The 23,220-nt window shown below is 37.6% G+C and overlaps 1 protein-coding gene across 2 annotated transcripts in view; it reads right to left on the minus strand.

Moving 5' to 3' along the window:
* The window catches only part of SMARCB1 (SWI/SNF related, matrix associated, actin dependent regulator of chromatin, subfamily b, member 1), a 33,640-nt gene that overhangs the window by 2,303 nt on the left and 8,117 nt on the right, over nt 1–23,220 (minus strand). For both annotated transcript variants that reach the window (XM_032228963.1, XM_032228964.1), the window contains exons 4-7: nt 11,483–11,612; nt 11,114–11,251; nt 7,566–7,693; nt 6,097–6,263 (exon numbers count right to left, since the gene is read on the minus strand). In XM_032228963.1, the coding sequence (XP_032084854.1) occupies nt 6,097–6,263; nt 7,566–7,693; nt 11,114–11,251; nt 11,483–11,612 (563 nt within the window). The remainder of the gene's footprint in view (nt 1–6,096; nt 6,264–7,565; nt 7,694–11,113; nt 11,252–11,482; nt 11,613–23,220) is intronic.

A 23,220-nucleotide genomic window follows, 5' to 3' on the forward strand; every position in this document is an offset into this window, starting at 1 on the left:
TAAAAATATATGTATCTCCATCTTTCAGAATAACATACAATTATAATATAAAGAAACTCATCTAACATCATTTAGCCAAACATAGCAATGCAATTGCAAAAAATAGCAGTTAACATATTAAAATAAAATATACACTGCTTATATACCAAAAACAGTAACTGAAGTTAACTGATCTGCAGACTTTAGTAATGAAAATTGAGAAGCATAATGAGAAAATCAAAACTCAGCTTAAATATAAAGACGACCACATTAATGGCACCAGGTACAGCAATGACCCTTGGATCTGATAATGAAGATGTTGAAATGATGGAGAGCTTCTGCTTTTTAGGACTTTCAACAGTAAATGAACCAGCAGTCAAAAAATGCACTGCACTCTTATGGTGATATGGCCGACACCTGACATGCCCAGAGAATTTCCTCTCTGTGATTTGTCATTTTTCCAATTTAATAGAAGGAACAGACTTTCCTTTCACTTGTCTGATTCTCCTGGGTTAGGGAGATCCTAGAATCCTCCGATAAGCAACGGTCTGCAAGTAGTTTCAGAAGCTGTGCTTTGAAGCAGTTGGGGGGGGGGAGGGGAGGCAGGGCTACAATCATTTTCAAAGGAGCAATAAGTCATGCCTTATTTCTTAACTAATTTAGGAGACTATTATCTTTATTAGCTAAAAGAAGCTCTCTTTAGTCACAGCTTTTTTGAAGCTCTGAACCATTTTCGAGACTTTCTTATTGTTAAATGACAAGGAAGAGGGTTGTGGAGGCAGCTAAAATAAGGGTGTGGAGTATTTTTTTTCTTTTTAAATTTGATGGAGAAACATAAGGATAAAAGTTGTAGTTTTACTATTTTTAAAATAATCTGTAGCCCTGGATTGCTTTGCTGTAGGTGATTGAATTTTTCTAATTTTCATGAACTCTGGCCAGGAAAAGGAATAAATAAATAAATAAATGTTTGACTATAGAGGGACCTACAAAAATGTTTAATCCCGAGCTTGAGTCTGTCATCAGGAAAATCTTTGAAAGCTCCATACAGAAAATCACCTATACCAGAGGTAGCATTCAGCCAGTTCTTTCAGGTTCTGGAGTAGTTCAGAGAACCGGCAAATAGGCTTGCCCTGCCTCCACTGTCCCCCAACTGATCTTCTTCTGTTGCCCTGAACAGGAGAACAGAGCTTGAAAGCAGGTTAGTGGGGTGGGGTGGGAAGGGAATGGGGATTTTGCAGTATCCTTCCCCTGCCAAGCCCACAAAGCCACACCCACAGAATTGGTAGTAAAAAAAATTGAATCCCACCATTGCCCATAAACCAGCTAGAGACTAGATACAAATCATACAGATGATATTAAAAACAAGAGATACAATTATTACCCCTTCGTGATAAGTCAATAAATACTGGACAATGCAAATAACTAATTTTGGAATATAAATCATACACTATTCAGATGGTATAAATATAACCTTGCCAGTGCCATAGAAACAAGAGTGTCAAGTACATTCACAATTTTTAAAAGGTCAAGTTTGGGATACTAACAAGGTTGAGAATCCTTTGAGAAAAAAAAGATAGACATCTCAGATCTTTTATTCTATGAGGAAGGGTTTCAAGTTAATCTACAATTTTTAACAGAACTTTGGGACTTTTTAAAATGGATATTAACAAGGCTGAGAATTTCTTGAAGAAGAGAGACGATAGATATTTCTGAAAATAAAAACTTTATTCTATGAAGATAAGTTGGAGGTAGTGACTTAAATTTAATGACTTAATTAGTTAGGATGGATTTTTATAAGTTTGATATATGTTTTGAAAGAAAGCTCTAAGACAGATACCATGGTTTCCCTGAAAACAAGGCAGGGTCTTATTTTCTTTTGATCCCCCCCTAAAATAAGCACTTGGCCTTATTATCGGGGACGTCTTATTATTTTGGAAGTGAAGGTGGCAGTAAACGTGGTCACCTCATGAGTGCTGCTGTGTGGCAATTTTTTCGGGGCAGGCTTATTTTCAGGGGAGGGCTTATTTTAGCACATGCGCTCAAAAGCCTGATTGGACTTATTATCCGGGGAGGCCTTATTTTCAGGGAAACAGGGTAGTATTTATAAAATAAGTTTGTAAATGTATGTTTTCTGTCCTTCTATGTAATGCTGAATAATCTCCAAAGTTTGTAAAATATTATTGATCAAATTTAAAAATAACACACAGACTTTAGGGTTAAAAAAATTAAAATAATATAGGGAATTATTTTAATATAAATGACAGTTTATAAAGATTAATTAAACAGAAGCATATACGATTCCCAAACTAGGAGAGGCAGAGATGGTTAAATTGACATTTTTATCCAAAGAGAATATATTTTTGTTTTCATTTGGAAATTGCTTCCAAATATTGTGCTTTCAAAAGAAAAAAAATGAAATTGATTTCGCTTTTGCTGATTAGGTAGGTTTGTTGTTATAGAAATGAAGAGTATATATTTTTGTGTAAAAGTAAAAAGTTGAGGTTGTAATGCTGTGCTAAAGAGAGTTGGGAGTCAGTGCCTTTTTCTTTGTTTTTCCCTCTTTCTACCATATTTGCCCTTTTTTTCTCACATACCCAGTTTTCTATTACTTATTAAAATTTATCTTTTTCCTCAAATCTTTATTATGGTCAAAGACCAGCAATACACATTACTTTTTACAATATGTTAAAAAGTACCGACATTAAAATATAATTAAAAAGTATTGATGTTAAAAGAGGATAATAACATACATGTTCTCAAATTGTTCGGGTCACTCCCTGGTTTACCTGGGTGCAAAGCTGATAAGTATGGGAGTAAATACAATGGTCCAGAAATTGTTAGAGATATGTCCAAGTAATTGGTACAAGATGACAACTATTTTTTTTCTTGTGGACATTGCAGCAACCCAGAACTTTGCCACTGCATACATGGTAGCCGGGTTTGTGTCCTGGAGGAGAAAGCCTAGATAAAAGGTACAGAAGCATTCGGGCCTGCACAAACAGACTGTGTAACAGTTTCTTTCCACAAGCCATTAGCCTCCTCAACACTCTCTAAGTTCTTAGATTTAGAGCTATATATAGTTCTGTGTTGTAATATAGTGTTTATAGTGTAGTATAGTTCTGTGTGCTCCTCTTTTTCTTTTTACCTATGTTGTCTGATGTAGCACCTTGGTCCTGGGGAAACATTGTTTCGTTTCACTGTGTACTGTACTGTATATTGTTGAAATGACAATAAAACCTACTTGATACTTGATAAAAATTGTCTGCACTCCCTGGCAATCTCTCTAATAAAGGGAGAATATGTGCAGACCTACAAACTCTGTATAGCTCACAGTGTAATAGAACATGTGAGATATCTTCCACTTCTCCTTTACCACATATACAATCCCGTTCTGCTGTTGGTGTTCTCTCATACCTGCCCTGGAGGAGTGCTGAAGGAAGAATGTTAAATCTGGCTCTGAAGAAAGCTATTCTTTGTTTTGGGAAGATCAGGTCATTTAGATATCTTGCTGATTCCCACACACCCTGTTTGATTTTGTCCCTACTGTGGAGAGGCAACCTATTTAATTCTTTTTGGACTCCATGTCCTTCATTCTATTTATTACTACTAGCTTTGCTTGATCAAAGCCTAGAGACATTAAGCATACCGGTGAGAGCCCATAAGAGCCCAGCTTGTGATCAATTGCCTGTTTCCAGGGGGAGGGTTGTCAGTCAACACTAGTGGGGACAGTCCCTCAGGAAAAAAATGCATTTTAAGCCAATGAATGATCATCATCTTCCAGGCTCTTACCTGAATTTGAGTCATGCCTATCTCAATTCTTAACTGGGCATTTGGAGTTCCTTTGGGTGCAGCTAAGATGGCTCGCAGGAATTTGGTTTATATGGTTTCCAGCAAGTCTTTCTTTGCATGGATTCCCCATATAGAATTTGTGCCAATGTTTTGGCCTCGAAAAGTTTTAACACAGTAGGTACTAACTGACCTCCGCTTGTATAAAAGAAATGTTTAATTGCGTTTGAGGACCTATTGGCTGATTGCAATGTGTGATCCAGGTGTGCCTTCCATGTCCCTTGCGAGTGGAAAACCACCCTAAGGTATCTAAATGTTCTAACCTGTTCCAAACTATATCCTTCTATTTTCCAGGAGTATTGGCTAGGTCTTTTAGAAAAAACAAAAATTTTTGATTTACTAAAGTTAAGGACCAGCTTGTTTTGCCTGCAATAGCTGAGTGTTGCCCTAATTGCTCTCTTCAGTCCTACAGGGGTTTGTGAAATGATAGCGGTATCATCAGCATATAAGAGAATTGGCACTTTGTGTTGTGCTAGGTTAGGAGAATGGAAATCAGGGTTCTGTAAGAGATCAATCAATGGATTAATATAGAAGTTAAAGAGGGAGGGGGACAGGATGCAACCCTGCTGTACTCCTTTTTGTACCTTTACTGGGCCGGTTAAACTCCCTTGGGGATTGCACCTCACTTTCAAGGTGGAATTGGCATACACTTTTTATATGAGGAAGAGGAGATGTTTATCGATAGTGGTGTATTTTAATTTCTCCCAGAGGGTGATCCTGGATATTGAATCAAAGGCCTGCTTAAAATCAAGGAAGGCCACAAAAAGAGAAGGTTTTTTTTATATGTGTATTTTTGTACTAAATGGTGGAGAAAATTTATCTTTGTATTTTATACTTTGATACACTCATAAAAATGTATTATTAAAAAAAGCACTGCACTGTGGCACTTGGTAGAGTAGGAATGAAAGCCCTGGATTCAGATGCTGGGATGTGTCTGTGCTAATAGCCCTCAACTTACGACCACATTGGCATTAGAATTTGCCCTGTTAAGCAAAGCAGGATGTCACATAACCACATTCACAATCCTGGCACTTCCCATTACAACACTCTATGAACATGGAAACTGGACTTTGAAGAAGAGGGACAGAAACAATATTGACGGTTTGGAACTTTGGAACTGCAGAAAATTCCTGAGAATACAATGAACAACCAAGAAAACAAAACAGATTGAACAAATCAATGTGGAGTTTCCAACTGAGGTGCAAATGTTAATGCTCAAGTTACAGGAAGTCCTCAAATTACAATCATTGAAGTTACAGTGGCACTGAAAAAAGTGACTTATGAACAGTCCTTGCACCTATGACCATTGCATCGTTCCTAAAAGCATATTATCAAAATTCAGGCATTTGGAAGCCAGCATCTATTTATGATGGTTGCAGTGTCCTGGGTCACATGTTGACCATTTGCAACCTTCCCAATTGGCTTCTGAGAAGCAAAGTGGGGGAAGAAGGATTTTTTTAATGACATGTGATTTGCTTAATCCAAAATCAGTGGGACGCGCGTGACCATTGTCTTGCCTAGCAGTGGAAATTCTAGTCCAAATTGTGGTTGTAGGTCAAGGACTTATTTGTATCATATTTTGAACACATTATGTTAAAATTGAGCTCTCTGGAGAATCAAAATATGTTCCTCTACACCTCCACAGTAAGATGGGACAGATGGAAAAAGATAGTAGACCTGACATTGTTAGCAGAACTGCTGTAGAACAGCATATAGACTGTACAAGGAAAGACTGAGGACAGATGGGAACAAAGCTGTTCTTCATCAGAGGGGCTTCTGAAGTCATATATGGAAGCATAAAAATAGGGAATAGGCTCCATAAGAAGCATGTAGTAAAGCAAAACCGAACAACAGAAACAAAACTAATGAGCAATGAATGAATGTGTATGCAGAAAGAAGTATGCTGAATGATTTCATCATACAGATAAAAACAAATGAGTAGAATACAAAACCAATAAACAAATGACTAAGCAGATGAGAGAAAGGGAAAGGCAGAGACCGTGGCTTTTGTCAGAGGTAATGTACTCTCTCAAAAAGAGGGAGGCGAGAAGTTAAATCATTGGTGTACAAATGTGTTGGTGGCAAGAATGGCTTTCAAAGACAGAAAATCACAGAGATGTAATAAATGGTGTGGGGAAAAACTTGCTGCATGTCCTTTTCTCCGGTCTCCAGCCTTTGTTTTGCTTTTTTCTATGCTCTCCATCACTTGACCTTTTCTTCACAAGCCAGAAAGCTTTGCGGGACTTTCCCCGCTGCCTCCCCTCTCCTTGCCTTAATGATGACTCGCTGATCTGACTGGTCCTCCAGGATGCTATCGGTAGGGTACGACTCAATTTGCTGTCGGATTGCAGATGCAATCGCAGGAACAAAAGTGAGGGGATTCAAATCCAAGTCATCACAGAGAATCTCTGAAAACATTTCTGGAGTCATCAGTTTTTCTGATGGAAACAAAAAACTTGTGTTATTAGGAAAATGCCACAGCAACATTTGCTATAAATACTCTAAAGCAGGAGTGAAACGCTCTGATGTCTGCTAACAGTTCGCTTTGTGAGATACACACAAGCACTAAGAAGCCTTTTCCGAGTCTGCAAAGTAGAACAGCGGGAGGGGGGGGGGACAGCTCTGCCGCACGATTTACATTCACAGGATTTCCTGCTTTCTAGCAAATATAAATCGTGTGGCATAGCTGATTGTTGCACAGCTGATTATCGGAACTTTTAAAAAACTTTTTTAAAACTTTTTTTTTCTTCTGGTTTAGGCGAATAGGTAGCTAAAAATGCTTTAAAAAGTTTTTTTTTTAAAAAAGATTCCGACAATCGGACAGCACAGTTGGTTGTCGGAACTTTTTAAAAAACTTTTTAGTATTTTTTTACTTCTGTGGCGAATAGGTAGTAAAAATTATTTTAAAAAGCTTTTTAAAAAGATTCTGACGATCAGCTATGACAATCAGCTATGCCATGCAATCCTCAGAACTTTTTTTTTACTTTTTAAAAGCATTTTGTTGTTTAAAAAAAAGCTTTAGAAAGGTTTTTTAAAGGCTGTGATGATCAGCACAGCTGGTTGTCATAGCTGATTGTCAGAACCATTTATTTTACTTTTTAAAGGATTTTTTTTACTACCAGTTCGGGCAAATAGGTACTAAAAATGCTTTAACAAGTTTTTTAAAAAGGTTCCGACTAAAGCACTTTTTTCAGGCTACAAGAAAAACTGTTGCAATCGGTTCTCTTTAATCGGTTAACGGAATGACTTAAAATACAGTATACACAATATATTCACAGGAAAAAGGGGACTTTCAAAACACAGTTCTATGAAGCTTTTGTTTCTGACTAACAAAATCAAGACTGTAAACAGGAGTGTAAAAAAGTACCATCTAAGTATTGTGAGTTCAAGCACCTGCTGCAGTTGCCTTATTGAGGACCCTAAATCTCTTTGTGCTGCTTTGGATGTGGCCAATTTATGCTAATGGTTTAACTCCAAAGCTTTTTCTGAGCATGCTGATTGGTGCATAGTTAATAAGAAAATATTTTCTGGTCTACCAATTTACCTGAAAAGGTCAAAACCCTTTATAAAACTGCTGCATTTTCTGTTCACAGTTAAAAAAACTCAAGTGTGTACACCTTCCAATCTGAAGTTAAGAGTAAGCAAGATATATTTTTAGGGAAAAGCCATATTTGTTCATAAATATTTGCAATGCCTGGAATCAGGATGGTTAGATCATTTGCATATCTTTCTTTACAAACCATTCATATTCCACGTAAAAGCGTCTCTCAGTTTCTGCCCATCGATTTCCATGTCCAGCCGGATTGGGACCAGCACCTCTGGTTGTGAGGCATTTTCGTGGATCACTGCTGGGTCATGGTCATCAAAGCTGGGGAAAAATGGTAGCACCGTCATTGTATTAGACACAGGAGAAACCAGGGGCAAGGGACGGCAGATTCAAGGAGCAGGAATTAGGTGAGCTCCAGGGAAGATTCTACCCTTGCAGGAGAGGGAACTGCAAGGCATGCTCATCCTTTCAAAGGGAGAGCAGTTACTTCTCTGGCATATTCTTTCTGTTAATTTTCTTAGTTTATTTAAGATTACAACTACTGTATGTTTGGTAAAACACCATTAGTGCAATTAATCACATACAATTAAGAGTATTTTTCATCAGATATATTAGAGCCCTCCTATTATGATGCCATAAGGAGCTAGCCATAAATGTCCACTCTCTCATTTTTTATTAGACTTTAGAACCACTGGCTAAGAAAAGAAGATGGAATATCAACTACCATAAGTTATTATTATAAACTGATAACATTTTGTGCCTTACTGACAAGTATTGATGGATTTTTAAATCAACATTTATAGATGGAAATGCTCTTTAGTAGTAGGTTATTCTCTTAATTAGAAGGAGTAATATTCTTCTTCTTTTTTTTTAAAGAATTTTTTAATTTTTGGTTAAACAAACACAACACAGAAAAAAAATCATCTTTCATTACATATTGTAGTTATAGTTGTTATAGTTATTATTTATTAACAGAAATTCATTCGCTAATTATATCAAATTTCCTCTCATCAAACCAACACATGTATGTACCTTATTATACTTATCAATTATTTATTTAACATAGCACTCTAGAGATTACTAAATTACTAATCACTAATCATATTGTAGAAGTGTGTTGATTGGTTACAAATAACTTTCATGCATCTCTTCCACAGTCATTACTTATAATTCAAATCACATTATGACATTATGTATTTTAAATAAAAAATCTTTATATATCTTATTATCAACATGCCACGCTTCTCATTTGACTGTGGTTGTTTTAACATCCTTTTGCATGAAAAGTCCAAAATTAAAAACACAACCACATAGTAGCATTTCATTAATTATTTCTAATATCATCTAATAACATTACCCCTTTATCGCATGTTCTAAGTAAAAATTAATTATGTTTGATAACAAGGTTTCTAATCCTCCTTTCCAAATCACTGTTTACAATTTATATCCCAATTCCTTTTATTAAGCCAATGAATATATATATATATTGTTCACTATATCCCTTGTCATTTCACTGTTATTGTTATAATTATTATTTATTAACAGAAATTCATTCGCTACTTATATCAAATTTCCTCTCATCAAACCGACACATGCATGTACCTTATTATCCATATCAATTATTTATTTAACATAGCACTCTAGAGATTACTAAATTACTAATCACTAATTACTAAAATTAACTATTTTTTATTAACAACTTTCATATATCAGCCTGTATCCTTCCAGTAATAATACAGTCTTATTTCTTTTGTCATTTGTGGAATTGATCTATGCATTGCCTTAATAAAATTTTTGTGGACTTCTCTCCGCAGCTTGTTGCTTGTAGCATGACTTAAATAATCTTGATGCCCTCCATCTGCCATTTTAATCAGCTTAGCTTTGATTGTCAATCGTCCTTCTGAGAAATTTTCTTTCCTTAAATCCATTGTTTTTCCTCTTTTTTTCTTCTTCCATGCCTTGAAATCTGGGGTAGAGTTCTTGTCGATCTAATTCCATGTTCCATACTCCCCTTTTCCCACTTTCAACCACATTCATTCCACTGGTAAAGTAATCAGTTGTCTTGTCTTTATAATCATTTTCCCCTTCAATTTTTGGGACTCTGACCCCGTCATTTTTTGCTGTTATAAACTCTATTTTTTCCATCTTCTTCTTAATTCGCTCTGTTATTTGTAATAAATTTTGAATTCTGGCCAAGATGTATTGCAAATTTATTGTTTCTTTTGAATATTGTGCCATTTTGGCAAGCTGGTAGATACTGCCACTCTGGCTTTCAAGGCTTCTTATATTAAATTAGCTTAAACACAAGTTCATTTATGATCTTCAAAAAAGAAGGTTCTGTTTCTTTTTCTCTCCCACTGCCAGTAAGACTCTCAAAGTGCACCTGTAAAAACAATTTGTGCCCTTGCTTCTTATCACTTTATATAAACAAGTTGCCAAGCCTCAAGATACAAGGTCAGTGAGATCAAAAGGAAAAGGGAAAGTGCACTGTTTCAAAAACTCAAGCCTCAAGCCTCCAAGTGGCAGTATTGCTTCCCACTCTCTAACGTTATTTCAAAAGAAACAGAGTTCTTAAATGGAATTAATGGAATTAATAGCAAGTAATAAAAGTCCTTGTTGAAATAAAGAAGAAGACTTTAATCCATAGATTAAAAAATAAAAATAAAAAATAGAAGAAAAACTGATCCGTTCTCTTTAAAAAGGAAAAAAAAAGTTGCGAGCACTTCAATCCACAAAGTAAAATTACAAAGAAAAAGAAACACACTATCCAAAGCAATCCAATATAGGTTAATTTTGCCGCTTATTTTCTTCTGCTTTCGGATTTAATTTAACTTTTTTAAAAAAAATTGGGGACAGTCTTTTCCAAAACAATAAAGTTTCCTCACCAGATGGACACACTTTCTCTTTCCGCTTCCCTTCCGTTCTGGAGCCGTCCCAACTTCATCAGCCTGGGACTGGACTTTTTGTTGCCGGCTTGAAGAACTTCTCTTGGATCGATCAGGGACTTTGTGGTGTCCCTGAGATCAGCAAGACATATTCTTCCTGTTCACCATCTCTACGGGACGGTTTAGGTCCGATTGGACCATTCAGCGGCAAAAGTATCGACAGAGGTCTCGAAGCATCAAGACTGCACGTCCGTATCATCGAGACGTTGGCTCCTCCTTCCAAATAACATTCTTCTTGTTAGTTCTAAAGTTACTGTAGATACACATGGGCATAACATTTTGCTTCATCCCATTTAAATATATTGTAGTTTCAGCCTGGGTCCTGGGGTGGGGGGGATTTGGGGATACTTTCAATATGTAACTTTTGCACCTTTTGCTTCAGATCTTGCTTTTCTTTTGTTGCTATAATTTCAAACTCAATAAAAAGTACCTCTTCTCTGTAAACATGGAGTTGAGGTTTTTTTTCTGGTTATTGAACAGAGGCATGCCTGACACATGTAATCATATATGAAATCTAACTTTTATATGTTATTATGAGTTTAAAAGCTAAAGATTTTTGCATTTGCAAAAGCTTAGTCTCTAGTTGATGCAAAAACTTTGCACATCAACAAATCTAGTCTCTCTCCAAAATGAAAGTATTTGGCATTGTTTGTATACCAACATCTCATTTTTTTTCTACATAACTACACTTCTTTTTCATGTAAATACCCATTTGTGGGACACTGACATGAGCATTCATGCTTCTGCAGTCCAGTACTTCACTCCCAACCAATTTGCCCCAAATTGTTATGCTCACCAGAGTGGGAACGTTCTCTTCTTGTCTCTGCCCAGGCGGTTTCTGTTAATGGTGGTTGAGCAGGGCACAGCATCCAGATGATGGGAGCTATTGGGAAGAGTTGGAACCCACTGGCTGTTTCTTTTGGCCTTCTGTTCCCTTGAAGAAAAAAACGCTCATGAAGACGAAAAAGTGCACATTGTTTAAAATATTCTTTCCCAAGTGAGAGTTCACATGCAACACTTACATCTGCCATAAGTTTTATGTGGATTTTGTGATATATATCCAGCAAAGCAAGTTTCACGAGGAAGACAGTTGCACCACCAGCCCCAGAAGATGCAAATGGCCCTCCTTTGCATGTAGCAAGAGGGAAATAAATCAGCTGGTTACCTAAGGTAGGTGGGAGGTTCAGTGCTGATGGAGACGGCTTTGTACTTCTCATCATTTCCATCCAGGATTTCTTCAACTTCAGAAGCTTTTAAGAGAGTCACGCTGGTGGCCAGGGTGGTATACCCATGATCTGGAGCAGGAAAGGGAGACCCAGAAACTGTGGGTTGTGGAACCTGAGAAGCACCAACCTCTCAGACAACTAAAACAATAAAAATAAAGGCTGGCACCCAGGCTGGACTGGCCAGGAAAGCAATGCTAGCCAAAAGTAGGCTCCGGTCAAGTTCTAACCAACCTCCTTCACAAAAGGGAGACAAAAACACGCTCCACAGATGCTCCTGCAAATCACTGTTTGAGCATGGGTGTTATTTATTAGACAGTTGTGTAACTTGCCTATTTCCATGAAATCAATAACAAATTCATTAAACAATTCCATTTAACCAGGAGCAATTAACTGACAGCCAACAAACTGTCTGCACCCCAATGCTCCCGAGAACAGCTAAGTCTTTAACGTAAGATTTTCTAAAAAGGAGGAGATTGAGAGCACCTCAGAAGCCAAGATGAGCTTCCCCAGCATGGATGTAGTAGTTACAGATGGTCCAAATGTAGCAGTGTGAGTAGCCTGAGTAGTGTGAGTAGCTTGGTGTGCCCATGTAACACTTCTACTTTTTGTGCTGTACTGACTTTCTGGGTACCATCATCAGTCCAAAGATGCTGATTATCACTTACAAAGCCCTACATGATGTAGGTCAAGGGTTATCGGTTTCAGCCTGTCCCACACTCTCTAACAGAATGGGAATGCTCCAGGTCTCTTTCCTAAAAATACGTCATTTGATGGGACCTGGGAAACATGGGGAGCAAAGGAGAAAATAAGGGAACTGAAGAAGATAAATAACCTTTTGCCTATCATAATTGCATGCCTGATGCTAATAAAAAAAAATCTTTAATTCCTTGAGAAAGGAACTGACAAGCTTGAGACCAGAACAAAATGTGAAAGCTTGTTGCAAGGATCAGCACAGACATTACGACTCAAGTGTGGTAAAGATGGCTTAATGTGAGAACTAGGAAAATATAGAGATGTAGCAGGGTTAAAGATTAATAGAGAAAAGACTAAAATGATAACTAAAAATTGAAGGAAGAACAAAATAAAGAATTAGAAAGAATAATAGGACTGCAAGTGACAAAGAAAGTTAAATATCTTGGAATATGGCTAACTGCAAAGTGCTCAACTATAAAAGAAAATAATTATACAAAATTAGTGCAACAAATAAAAAAAGATCTAGAACTATGGGGGAAACTACAACTAACATTATTAGGGAAAATAGCAGTGACAAAAATGAATGTACTACCCAGACTATTATACCTATTTCAAACAATCCCCATAAAATTAGGAATTTTTTTTTTTACTGAATTGAATAAGATTATATTAAAATTTATATGGCAAGGGAAGAAAGCCAGGATAAAGTTGAAAGCTCTACAGGATGACAGAAGCAGAGGTGGTATGGGACTCCCAGACTGGGAGCTTTATTACAAAGCAGCAGCACTAACATGGATCAGGGATTGGATAAATTTAAAAAATAAAAGAATACTAACATTAGAGGGCCACGGTTTGCAAATGGGACAGCATTTTTTTCCTATGGGAAGAGGGTAAAAAGAAACAAAAATACTTTCACAGACACTATATTAGAGATGCACTGATACAGGTCTGGAATAAAATTAGAGAAAAACATTACATGAAAATACCGACATGGCTTTCCACTATGGAAGCCATGACACATCCCAATACACTAGATCTATCGAAAATGTTTAGATATAGTGAAATTTTAGACAGCCAAGGGAATTTGAAAACAAATCCAGAATTAAAGGAGCGAAATATATAAATATAGATTGGTGGCCATATCTCCAACTACAATCAAGATACGAAGAAGTTGTAAAAGAATATGGAATATACACAAAATTACAACAAATAGATAAAATTTTAATTGGCCTGGAAAATAAATTCATAACAAAAATTTACAAATATTTATTAGAAGTAACATTAGAAGAAGAAAAAGTTAAAGGTTGCATGATAGCGTGGGCCAAAAACTTTGGTTACAACATAGATCTAGTGGATTGGGAAAGAATTTGGAACACAAATTATAAACTAATACGATCAGCAGCACTTAAAGAAAATATATACAAAATGTTTTATCGTTGGCATTTATCACCAACAAGATTGGCTAAAATATACCCAAACATGAAGCCGACCTGCTGGAAGTGTAAAAAAGTACAAGGGACTTATTATCACATATGGTGGACCTGCCCGGAAACACAAAAATATTGGACAAAAATTTGGAAATGGGTTCAAGAAATTACAGGAGAACAGATAAAATACAAATCCAAAATCTTTCTACTGGGAATAATCAAAGATAAATATACAAAGAAAATTAAGTACATATTAACACATCTGCAGCTAGAATAGCATTTGCCCAATGCTGAAAACAAAATAATACCCCCTTGGATGAATTAGTGATTAAAAAAAACTTTGGATTGTGCAGAGATGGACAAATTAACATTGAAATTAAAAGATAAAGAAGAGTTGGAATATTATGAAATTTGGAACAATTGGTACAAATGGCTGCAAATCAAGAATAAAATTAATTAAGCCAAAAAACTATATATATATATATATATATATATATATATATATATATATATATATATATATATATATATATATATATATATATATATATAAAACTGTGTATAAAGGTGTGTAAATATAGAAGCGAAATATTATATACATGTACAGGTATGATGACATAACAATGTTGATGTAATGACTGTAAGGTGTCGTAGGAGGGAAAAAATAATAACAAAATCTGCTAAAAAAAAGTTTCCAAAAGTTAAATTAAGAGGTTCTCTTCCAAAAAAGGGTGCAAATGCTTAGCCATCTGCACTGTATCAAAATGACACAGCTTGTTTCCTTTCTTTTCTTCACAAGTAGATCATCATACGTTGCTCTGACTTGCTGCCACCCGTGTGGATTCGAGTTAAAACAAGTTGATTTAAATCGTAATTAAATCACTAGTAAAAAGGGTGGATTTAAATCAACTCAATTTAAATCATAATTTTTAAAGAGCAACTGTCATCTCTGTCCCGCAACGGCTCCTCCTCTGACCTGCTGTTGATTCACCAATAGTCCCAATATTGCAGAATATACAGCTTCATGCTACATAACTAAGCTCCATTTCATGCTGAATAAACTATATTATTGATGTAGCTTAACTAGAAAACTATCTGTAGATAGATTTTACTCCAAAAGCATTTGATTAAAATAAACTTGATTTTTAAAAGTCCGATTTAAATTTTAAAAATGTGATTTTTTAAAGAAAAAATAAAAATCATCTATTTTTATCCACCCTAGCTGCCACAAATATTGATTTATTCCAAAATCATGGAGGGTCCATGAGGTGCCCAACTAGTATAAAATCTATGGTTTCAAAAAACATGTTTTGCTAGACTGATGACAATGTCGGCTTATTTCCATTGTATCATACAAGTATATCTCAACAAGCATAGAACTTACTTAAAAACTCAACTCTTGCCTTGAGAAATCTTTTCTTTACCTGAGGCTCATAGACCTGGGTAATTATAGATTTGTCAGCTTGACATCAGTGCCTGGGAAAAGCCTAGAAAATATAATCAGGCAATGTGCACGCACATAGAAAAGACCTAAGATGGTTACAAGATGCTAGCCAGCATTTGTTAAAAACAGGTTGTGTCAGATAAATTTTACTTTCTGTAATAACTGATTAGATTAGTACGCTAAAAAAAGGATATAGCATACTATAGACTTCAGTAATATGTATCATGAATTTAACCATAGCCTCCGTCTAATAAAATACAATTTAAGTAGGAAAAAGCAGATTGGTAGTATTTAGCACAATAGTAGTAGTCATCTGAATGCCACTGGAAACCACGAATTCAAAACACAAAAAGAGGCAATGCAGTCAGCTGCCATGAGCCAAAGTACAGTGCTGAAGTCATGGGAAGTAATTCTACGCTTCAATGACCAACTGCACTCTGAATGCTGGGTTCAGTTCTAGTCACCATTATATAAGAGATGGAAAGAATGCCAACCATTATATAAGAGATGGAAAGAATGCAAAGAATAGAAAGATGGTGAGGGGCTTGGAGGTGAAATTTCATGAAGAATGATATGGAAATATATATCCAACAGAAGAGAACAACAACACAGAAGCTGACTCAATCGTAGTTTTAGCTGGGAAACTATTAGCATTTTAGGCCAAGTAGAATTCAAATATGCTGGAGACTTCTGGAAGCCTGACATTCAGACAAACCAGCCTCCACAGACCAGGTAGAGCTAAGGTTAGTCTGGACTACTGCAATGTGCTATATAGAGGTTTCCCCTTGGAGAGTATTTGGAAGCTCCAACTGGTGCAGAATGCAGCCACAAGATTAGGAAAGGGCAACCGCTACTTGACCCTCTACAAGATGCACTGGCAGCCAATGTGTTCCTGGGTGCAATTCCAGGTGCCGGTTGCCATCCTTAAAACCCTTCATGCCCCAGGTCTGGGTTACCTGATGGGTAGTCTTTTCCAGTTAATTCTACCTGTCTGATCCAGGCCAGTAGGATGGGCATGTTGTGGGTCCCATTGGTCAGGGAATGCCAGCTGGCAGGGCCAAGGAGGACTGCTTTTTACTGCCACATTCACCCTCCAGGGATTTAGATGGTCCTGGCCCTGTTGGCTTTTTGCAAGGAAATAAGATCTGGTTCTGTGCTCAGGCCTGGGCCTGAATGTTGAAGGTCTCATTTTCTTCATGCTGGCAATCAGTAATATCTTGCTTGGCTTCTCTGTATTCTAATGTTTGTATTTCTGTTGAGAAATTGTTCTAATTTACTTTAAAATTTCTTGCAACCCAGAATCATTTGCTGAGGTGGGCATCCATACAAATTGATTGACTGAATAAATAATTAGAAATTATCAACATATACACAGCATTCAAAAGAGGTAATTAAAAACCCTAGGAAAGAAACAAGAAAAGCTAAAATATAACACACCCAGCAACCAACACCGAGATAAGCAGGGATCAGCACTAGAGAATCAGGAAGAAAACAACACTTTAATCAAGAAGCCACCACAAAGAAACCATGCTCCCACCAAAATTGGCAGAGCTCATTTCCACATATAAAGAGGCAGCAAAATCCCACATTCATTCACAACCAGATTCAGAGAGCACCAAGAACTCTCTTTAGCTTAAAGAAAAGACTAATGGGAGACATGGCAATAGTCTTCCATGGCTGGAGGGCTTTGCCATGAGAAATAGGGTACAGATTTATTCTCCATAATGGCCAAGAGTAAGATTAGATTCAATTATTAGAAGCTTTACAGAAGAGGATCCAAACTCAAAATAAGCAGGGACTTCCTTAGAACTATGAATTAGTCTTTTTCCTGGAATAAGAACCCCATTTATTGGAGGTTTTCAAGCAAGGCTGGAGAGCCATCGGTCTGTGATAGTATGAGGATCTGGCTGTAGGCAGGAAGGTGAACTAGACCACCTTCAAAGTGGCTTCCAACCCTATGGTTTTACTACATTATAATACCCACTGAACTAAAAATAGCAACATCCATTGAGTCACACTTTGCGGCTCAAGTACAGAGGTATCGAATCTCCAACTACAATCGAAATACAAAGAAGATGTAAAAGAATATGGAATATACACAGAATTACAATAAATAGATAAAATTTTAATTGGCCTGGAAAATAAATTCATAACAAAAATTTACAAATATTTATTAGAAGTAACATTAGAAGAAGAAAAAGTTAAAGGTTGCATGATAGCGTGGGCCAAAAACTTTGGTTACAACATAGATCTAGTGGATTGGGAAAGTATTTGGAACACAAATTATAAAGTAATATGATCAGCAGCACTTAAAGAAAATATATACAAAATGTTTTATCGTTGGCATTTATCACCAACAAGATTGGCTAAAATGTACCCAAACATGAAGCCGACCTGCTGGAAGTGTAAAAAAATACAAGGGACTTATTATCACATATGGTGGACCTGCCGGAAACACAAAAATATTGGATAAAAATTTGGAAATGGGTGTAAGAAATTACAGGAGAACAGATAAAATACAAACCCAAAATCTTTTTACTGGGAATAATCAAAATATACAAAGAAAATTAAGTACATATTAACACATCTGCTAACTACAGCTAGAATAGAATTTGCCCAATGCTGAAAACAAAATAATACCCCCTCGGATGAATTAGTGATTAAAAAAAACTTTGGATTGTGCAGAGATGGATAAATTAACACTGAAATTAAAAGATAAAGAAGAGTCGGAATATTATGAAATTTGGAACAATTGGTACAAATGGCTGCAAAACAAGAATAAAATTAATTAAGCCAAAAACAATATATATAAATATATATATATATAGAACTGTGTAGAAAGGTGTGTAAATATAGAAGCGAAATATTATATACATGTACAGGTATGATGACATAACAATGTTGATGTAATGACTGTAAGGTGTTGTAGGAGGGAAAAAATAATAAAATCTGCTAATGAAAAAGAATACCCACTGAACTAAAAATAGCAACATCAATTGAGTCACACTGTGGCTCAAGTACAGAGGTACCTTGTGGTAATCATTCTGGAAGATGTGCTGAATACTAAAACCGTTTTTCTGAAAAAAATCACATGACCTGTTACTTTGACCAAAAGAAATAGTGAGTCAGGAGGCAGCTAAGTTCAGCAAGTTCTTCCTTGCATATCGGCTACTGGCAAAAAGACAAATGCCTGGACAATATATCTGCTTCAAAACGTCCTGAATACCAAATTCGATGAGTTTTGAAGCAATCAAGTGCTGAAGTATGACTGTATACTAAAAGACATCTAACTGGCTTAAATGTTGCATTCAAACTGATTCTGGGTCCTGTACTCTCCAATACATTCATTATATAGCAATGGCACTTTATGTACTGCTCCACAGTGCTTTACAGCACTCTCTGAATCAGGATGTTGCCCAAGATATTGCCCTGAACAATCTGGGTCCTCATTCTGCCAAGCTCAGAAGGATGGAAGGCTGAGTCAACCTTGAGCCCATCAGGATCAGACTCTTAGCACCAGGCAGTTTGCTTGCAATGTTGCATTCTAACCATTGTGCCACCAGGGTTCATAGCATAGAACAACTTGAATGAAGAAATAAAGGAAATTATCAAACTGGCAAATAATAATTTCAATCTTCCAAAGTCTCTTCCAGCCCTATGATTATATATGTAGCTTAGGGTTGAACAATGGAATCCTTGGCCTCCTTGGATATTAAACATAAAGTAGTCATAAATGAAATTTTAAATGATCCTGGCAAATTAATCAGTTGAAAGAAATATACTTTAATAGAGACAAGCACAAGTTCTTCAAACAGAAAACAAATGTCACTGCATAGGTATCAGATGGAGTGTAGCTGCTTTGTTAACAATACTTGCCAAAAAGGCTTTGGGGTATTGACTAAAACAAATTTCAGTATAATGTAGCTATCCTGGGAGATCATAAAATGTTCAATGGATGTTGAAGCAAAGACGGGAAGATGAGGAACACGAGGGGGACTCCGCCCCCAGCGGATAGCCTCCGGAGTCATCGCCGGCCGCACAGAGCCTCGACGCTGCTCCACGCCATAAAAAACATAGGTGCGCATGCACACCCCGTACAATTACAGTCTCGGAGACTTCGTAACGGCGGGAACTTGTTCTCACTCGCCTGGGCTTCTGCAGAAGCTTCCTTCCGAAGCCCTCTGAAGAAGGGCCAGTTGGGAGAGGGGTTTGGTCCTGTTGCGGGCTGTAATTGCGTGGGGCGTGCGTGCGTCTATGTTTTCCGCGGCCGGAAGACAAGGAATGTGAGGTGCTGCAGTGGTGGCGGAAGAGCCACACTCAAGGGGCTAAAGAGCTGCATGTGGCTCGCGAGCCGTGGTTTGCCAACCACTGGTCTAGACCTAAGAACCTGTATACATTTACAGTCATGCATACTGAAGAAAAAATAACTCTACAAGCAGAAGAGGAACAAAGAGGGTCAATGCGGAGGAGATTCTAACAAAGGAGGAAGAACATTCCCCAGAACTATGGCTCACCAAAAGCAAACGCAGATGGCGGAGACGGAGAGGTAAAAGGGCAGGAATTTTAAATAGACTAACGAATAGGGGAAATGAAAAAACCGCACTCCCTTCAATCTTTCTGACTAATTTACGTTCACTTGCTAAGTTAACGTAAATAAAATACTCCTTTTAAATAGATGCAATTCTGATTTTTACAACGCATCTGTCCTATGCTTTATTGAATCCTGGCCAAACAAAGAAATTGAGCATGCATATACCAGGGTTTCAGATACTTAGAGCAGACAGGATTGCAAAATCTCAGGTAAAAAAAGGGAGGCAGCTTATGTATATATATCAACAATTGGTCTCAGGATATCGCTATTTCAGAATTGCAGGGTTTTATGTGTGTGGCAACCAGGGACGTGCAGGGCCTAGAGGCAGGGCCTCACCAGTCTCCTCAGGAAAAGGAAAGAATTTTAAAGATTTTTTTTTTAATAATTAAAGCCAAGGTAGTTGCTACCAGACTCCAAGTCACAGTGGCTTGGAGTCTGCTTAGTGTTAACTATAGGAGGAGGCGAGAGAACTAGGGGCCTCCTTTGCATAAGGATTTTTTCGCCTTTTAAAAGTTAAGCAAGGGTTAAAAAGCGAAAAATTTCGTATGCAAAGAGGCACTGATTCTCCCGCTTCCTGATCTGGGAGCAGCGAATCATGCCTTGCACTTGAGCGACTGTGCAATCTAGCAGCAGGAGCCTTGCTTGTAAAATGCGCCTGTGTGAGCAAGTTCAACTCTCCAGCAGAACCATCAGAAGACTTAGAGGTCTCTTATTTCCCCATTAACCTGCAATATCTTTAACTAGCTAACATTTAATATACATTTAAATTTGTACTGAAATATTTATTTTACAAGTTTTTTTATATATCAATATCTATTTACTGTATATACTCGAGTATAAGCCTAGTTTTTCAGCCCACTTTTTGGGCTGAAAAAAGCCGCCTCGGCTTATACTCGAGTCAGTGAAAAATTTGCCCGAAATGGAGGAGAAAAAGGGGCGGGGCCATGCCCCTGTGAGTTTCCCCTCCCTCTGTGTCAGTTTGCCGCGCAGCGCGCACCGCACCATCCCCCCTCCTCACGTTCTAATGTAATGCAGGGCTGTCTTACGATTCCCCTTCCTCCCCCTCCTGCCGCTCTGCAACGATGTCCCACCTCCTCCTTGTTATGGCAAGCAGCCACATAGCGATGTCCCACCTCCTCTGGTACAGTGATCCAATGATAGGAATCACTGTGCCGTGTGTCATAGGAGGCGGGACATCGCTCCCGCGGCTGCACGGGACATCATCATCACAGCGGGACATCAGCATCATGAGGTGAGTGAAGTATTTCATTGAATACACCGCTAGTTTACTGTTTTTCTTTGAAATAAATATTCAAAAACATTATTGGTATCTATTTTTATTTTTGAAATTTACCGGTAGCTGCTGCATTTCCCACCCTAGGCTTATACTCGAGTCAATAACTTTTCCAGTTTTTTGTGGTAAAATTAGGTGCCTCGGCTTATATTCGGGTCGGCCTATACTCGAGTATATACGGTAGTTTAAATTAATATTTGCAGAGAATGATTCTCAAAGTATTCATACAGCTATGGCTATGGAAAATGATGTTAGAATGTATTCCAAATAATTGTCCGGCGGGGCACTTTGCATCGCAGGAGCTGCCAAGTCCCGGGTCTGCAGCAAAGGCGCTTGGCGGATCCCGTGATGCAAAGTGCCCAGCCGCAGCCAACATTCATGACGACGCCGATGCCGCCAGCGTGAATGTCGGCCTCGGCGGGGCACTTTGCAGTGCGGGAACTTCATCGGGCGCCGTTGCCGCTTCCTCCGCTGCCGCCACTTTCCCCTCTGCCCTGGCCGCGCCTTATGCTGCATTCAGAGTGCTGCCCTTTCGGAAAGCCCCGCCGGAGCCCCAGCACTGTGTCTGCTATAGAGCGGGACACGTCCCACCTGTATGACGGACACAGTGGCGGGGCTTCAGTGGGGCTTTTGGAAAGCCGTGCCAGGGCTTTGCCTCACCAGCCATAAAGCTCACTGCACGTCACTGGTGGCAACCATTTTGTGGAAAATGAGCCTTAAACATTTGAAAAATTGTACTGGTTACCCCTCTGTATGTAGAAGGGAAAAATTTGGTATGTGAGCCTACCAACAAACAGTGCCTGCAAGAAAAAACTGGAGTCAACTGGGCCATACTGGAGGCTCCGAATATCACATAGAACATTGTCACACTAAGTTTCACCATAAAAATGAGAATTACAAAGTTTAATATAAAATTTTTTGAAACAAAAAACACTGAATTCAACTTATTTACTCGAATTTGTTTTTGTGACTATAAAATGCTTGCAAATTACTATTTGAAGGTTTAGCATTAAATGTAAGAATGTAAATGCATGTCTTAATACTGAAAATTACTATTTAATCTCAGTATTGCATAATGGTTTCTTCAAAATGATGCAGTAATAATCATTATCAACTTTAGGCATCCATTTGAGCATACTTTCTATGTCATCTTGTTTTACTTTCTTGTGTGTATATTTGTAACTCTGTCTTAGGCACAGGCAATGTAACAGATATGGCATGCGATGTTGGCAAAGCAGGTTTCCCACAAACAATCCTTGTCTTCTTTTCAAAGGCACGGATGGTGACCTTGTCCCAATCTTCCACAGTGAGGGTTGTCTTGAACCTTACTGCTGAATGGATCTGGGTGAACGTTAGTTGTGATACTTTAGCATATGACATTACAGCACATTACTCTACTGAAACTGTTTGAACCCATGGAGTAATTTTTAAAATGTGCAAACTTTATCTGGATGATTTTGAATGGCTGGCATCGCTTGGCTTTTTTCAGCAATCTTAGAAAAGAAACTGGTGAAAAGAATTCTGCTGGTAGCATAGCACGCTCATGCTATGCATATTATCCACTTCTTGAATGAAAGAGTAGCCTGGTATAGAAAACTTCATTTCAATGCTTTCAATGTTTGGGTGATTGGGTGACCTTCCTTACTAAAAGCTTATGCCTTAAGCTAATATGCTGGGACATACACATATACACACAGCCATTCTTATATATCTATAGATTACATAGTTCTAACTGCAGTGCCCTGAAACATGTATATTCAAGTGTGACTCATAGCCACAATTATTACTAGGATCAAAATGCAGGGTTCTGGGCCTGCATTATAATAGTGTTAGTGAATGGAATAGACTTAAAGCACAGAATACTCACTCATTTCCAATTAAAAGTTCCATATCCAATTGGTCATCTTGGTTTTTGGAACATACTCGGATCCACTTGGTTCTTATAAGTCTGAACTTGCTTCCATATCGTGGAAAAGAGACATTATTTCGGTATTCATGTGTGCAGAAACAGAGGCAATGCTAGGTGCTGCAGGCTCCATCCTTGCTCCGTCACATGGGAGCAGCCAAGCACTACAATTGGCGGCTGCAAATAAAACTCTGTAGTTCTGAGTTTTTGTGCAATAGTGTAAATAGAACCTTGTAATTTTGCTATTTGTGGCAAATTTATTTAGAAATTTTATGAAATAAGTTGTTAAAAAATTAAGTCATGGTATATAGAACCTTGTCAC

The sequence above is a fragment of the Thamnophis elegans genome, chromosome 13, assembly GCF_009769535.1.
Source record: "Thamnophis elegans isolate rThaEle1 chromosome 13, rThaEle1.pri, whole genome shotgun sequence".
In the NCBI taxonomy this organism is placed as follows: Eukaryota; Metazoa; Chordata; class Lepidosauria; order Squamata; family Colubridae; genus Thamnophis; species Thamnophis elegans.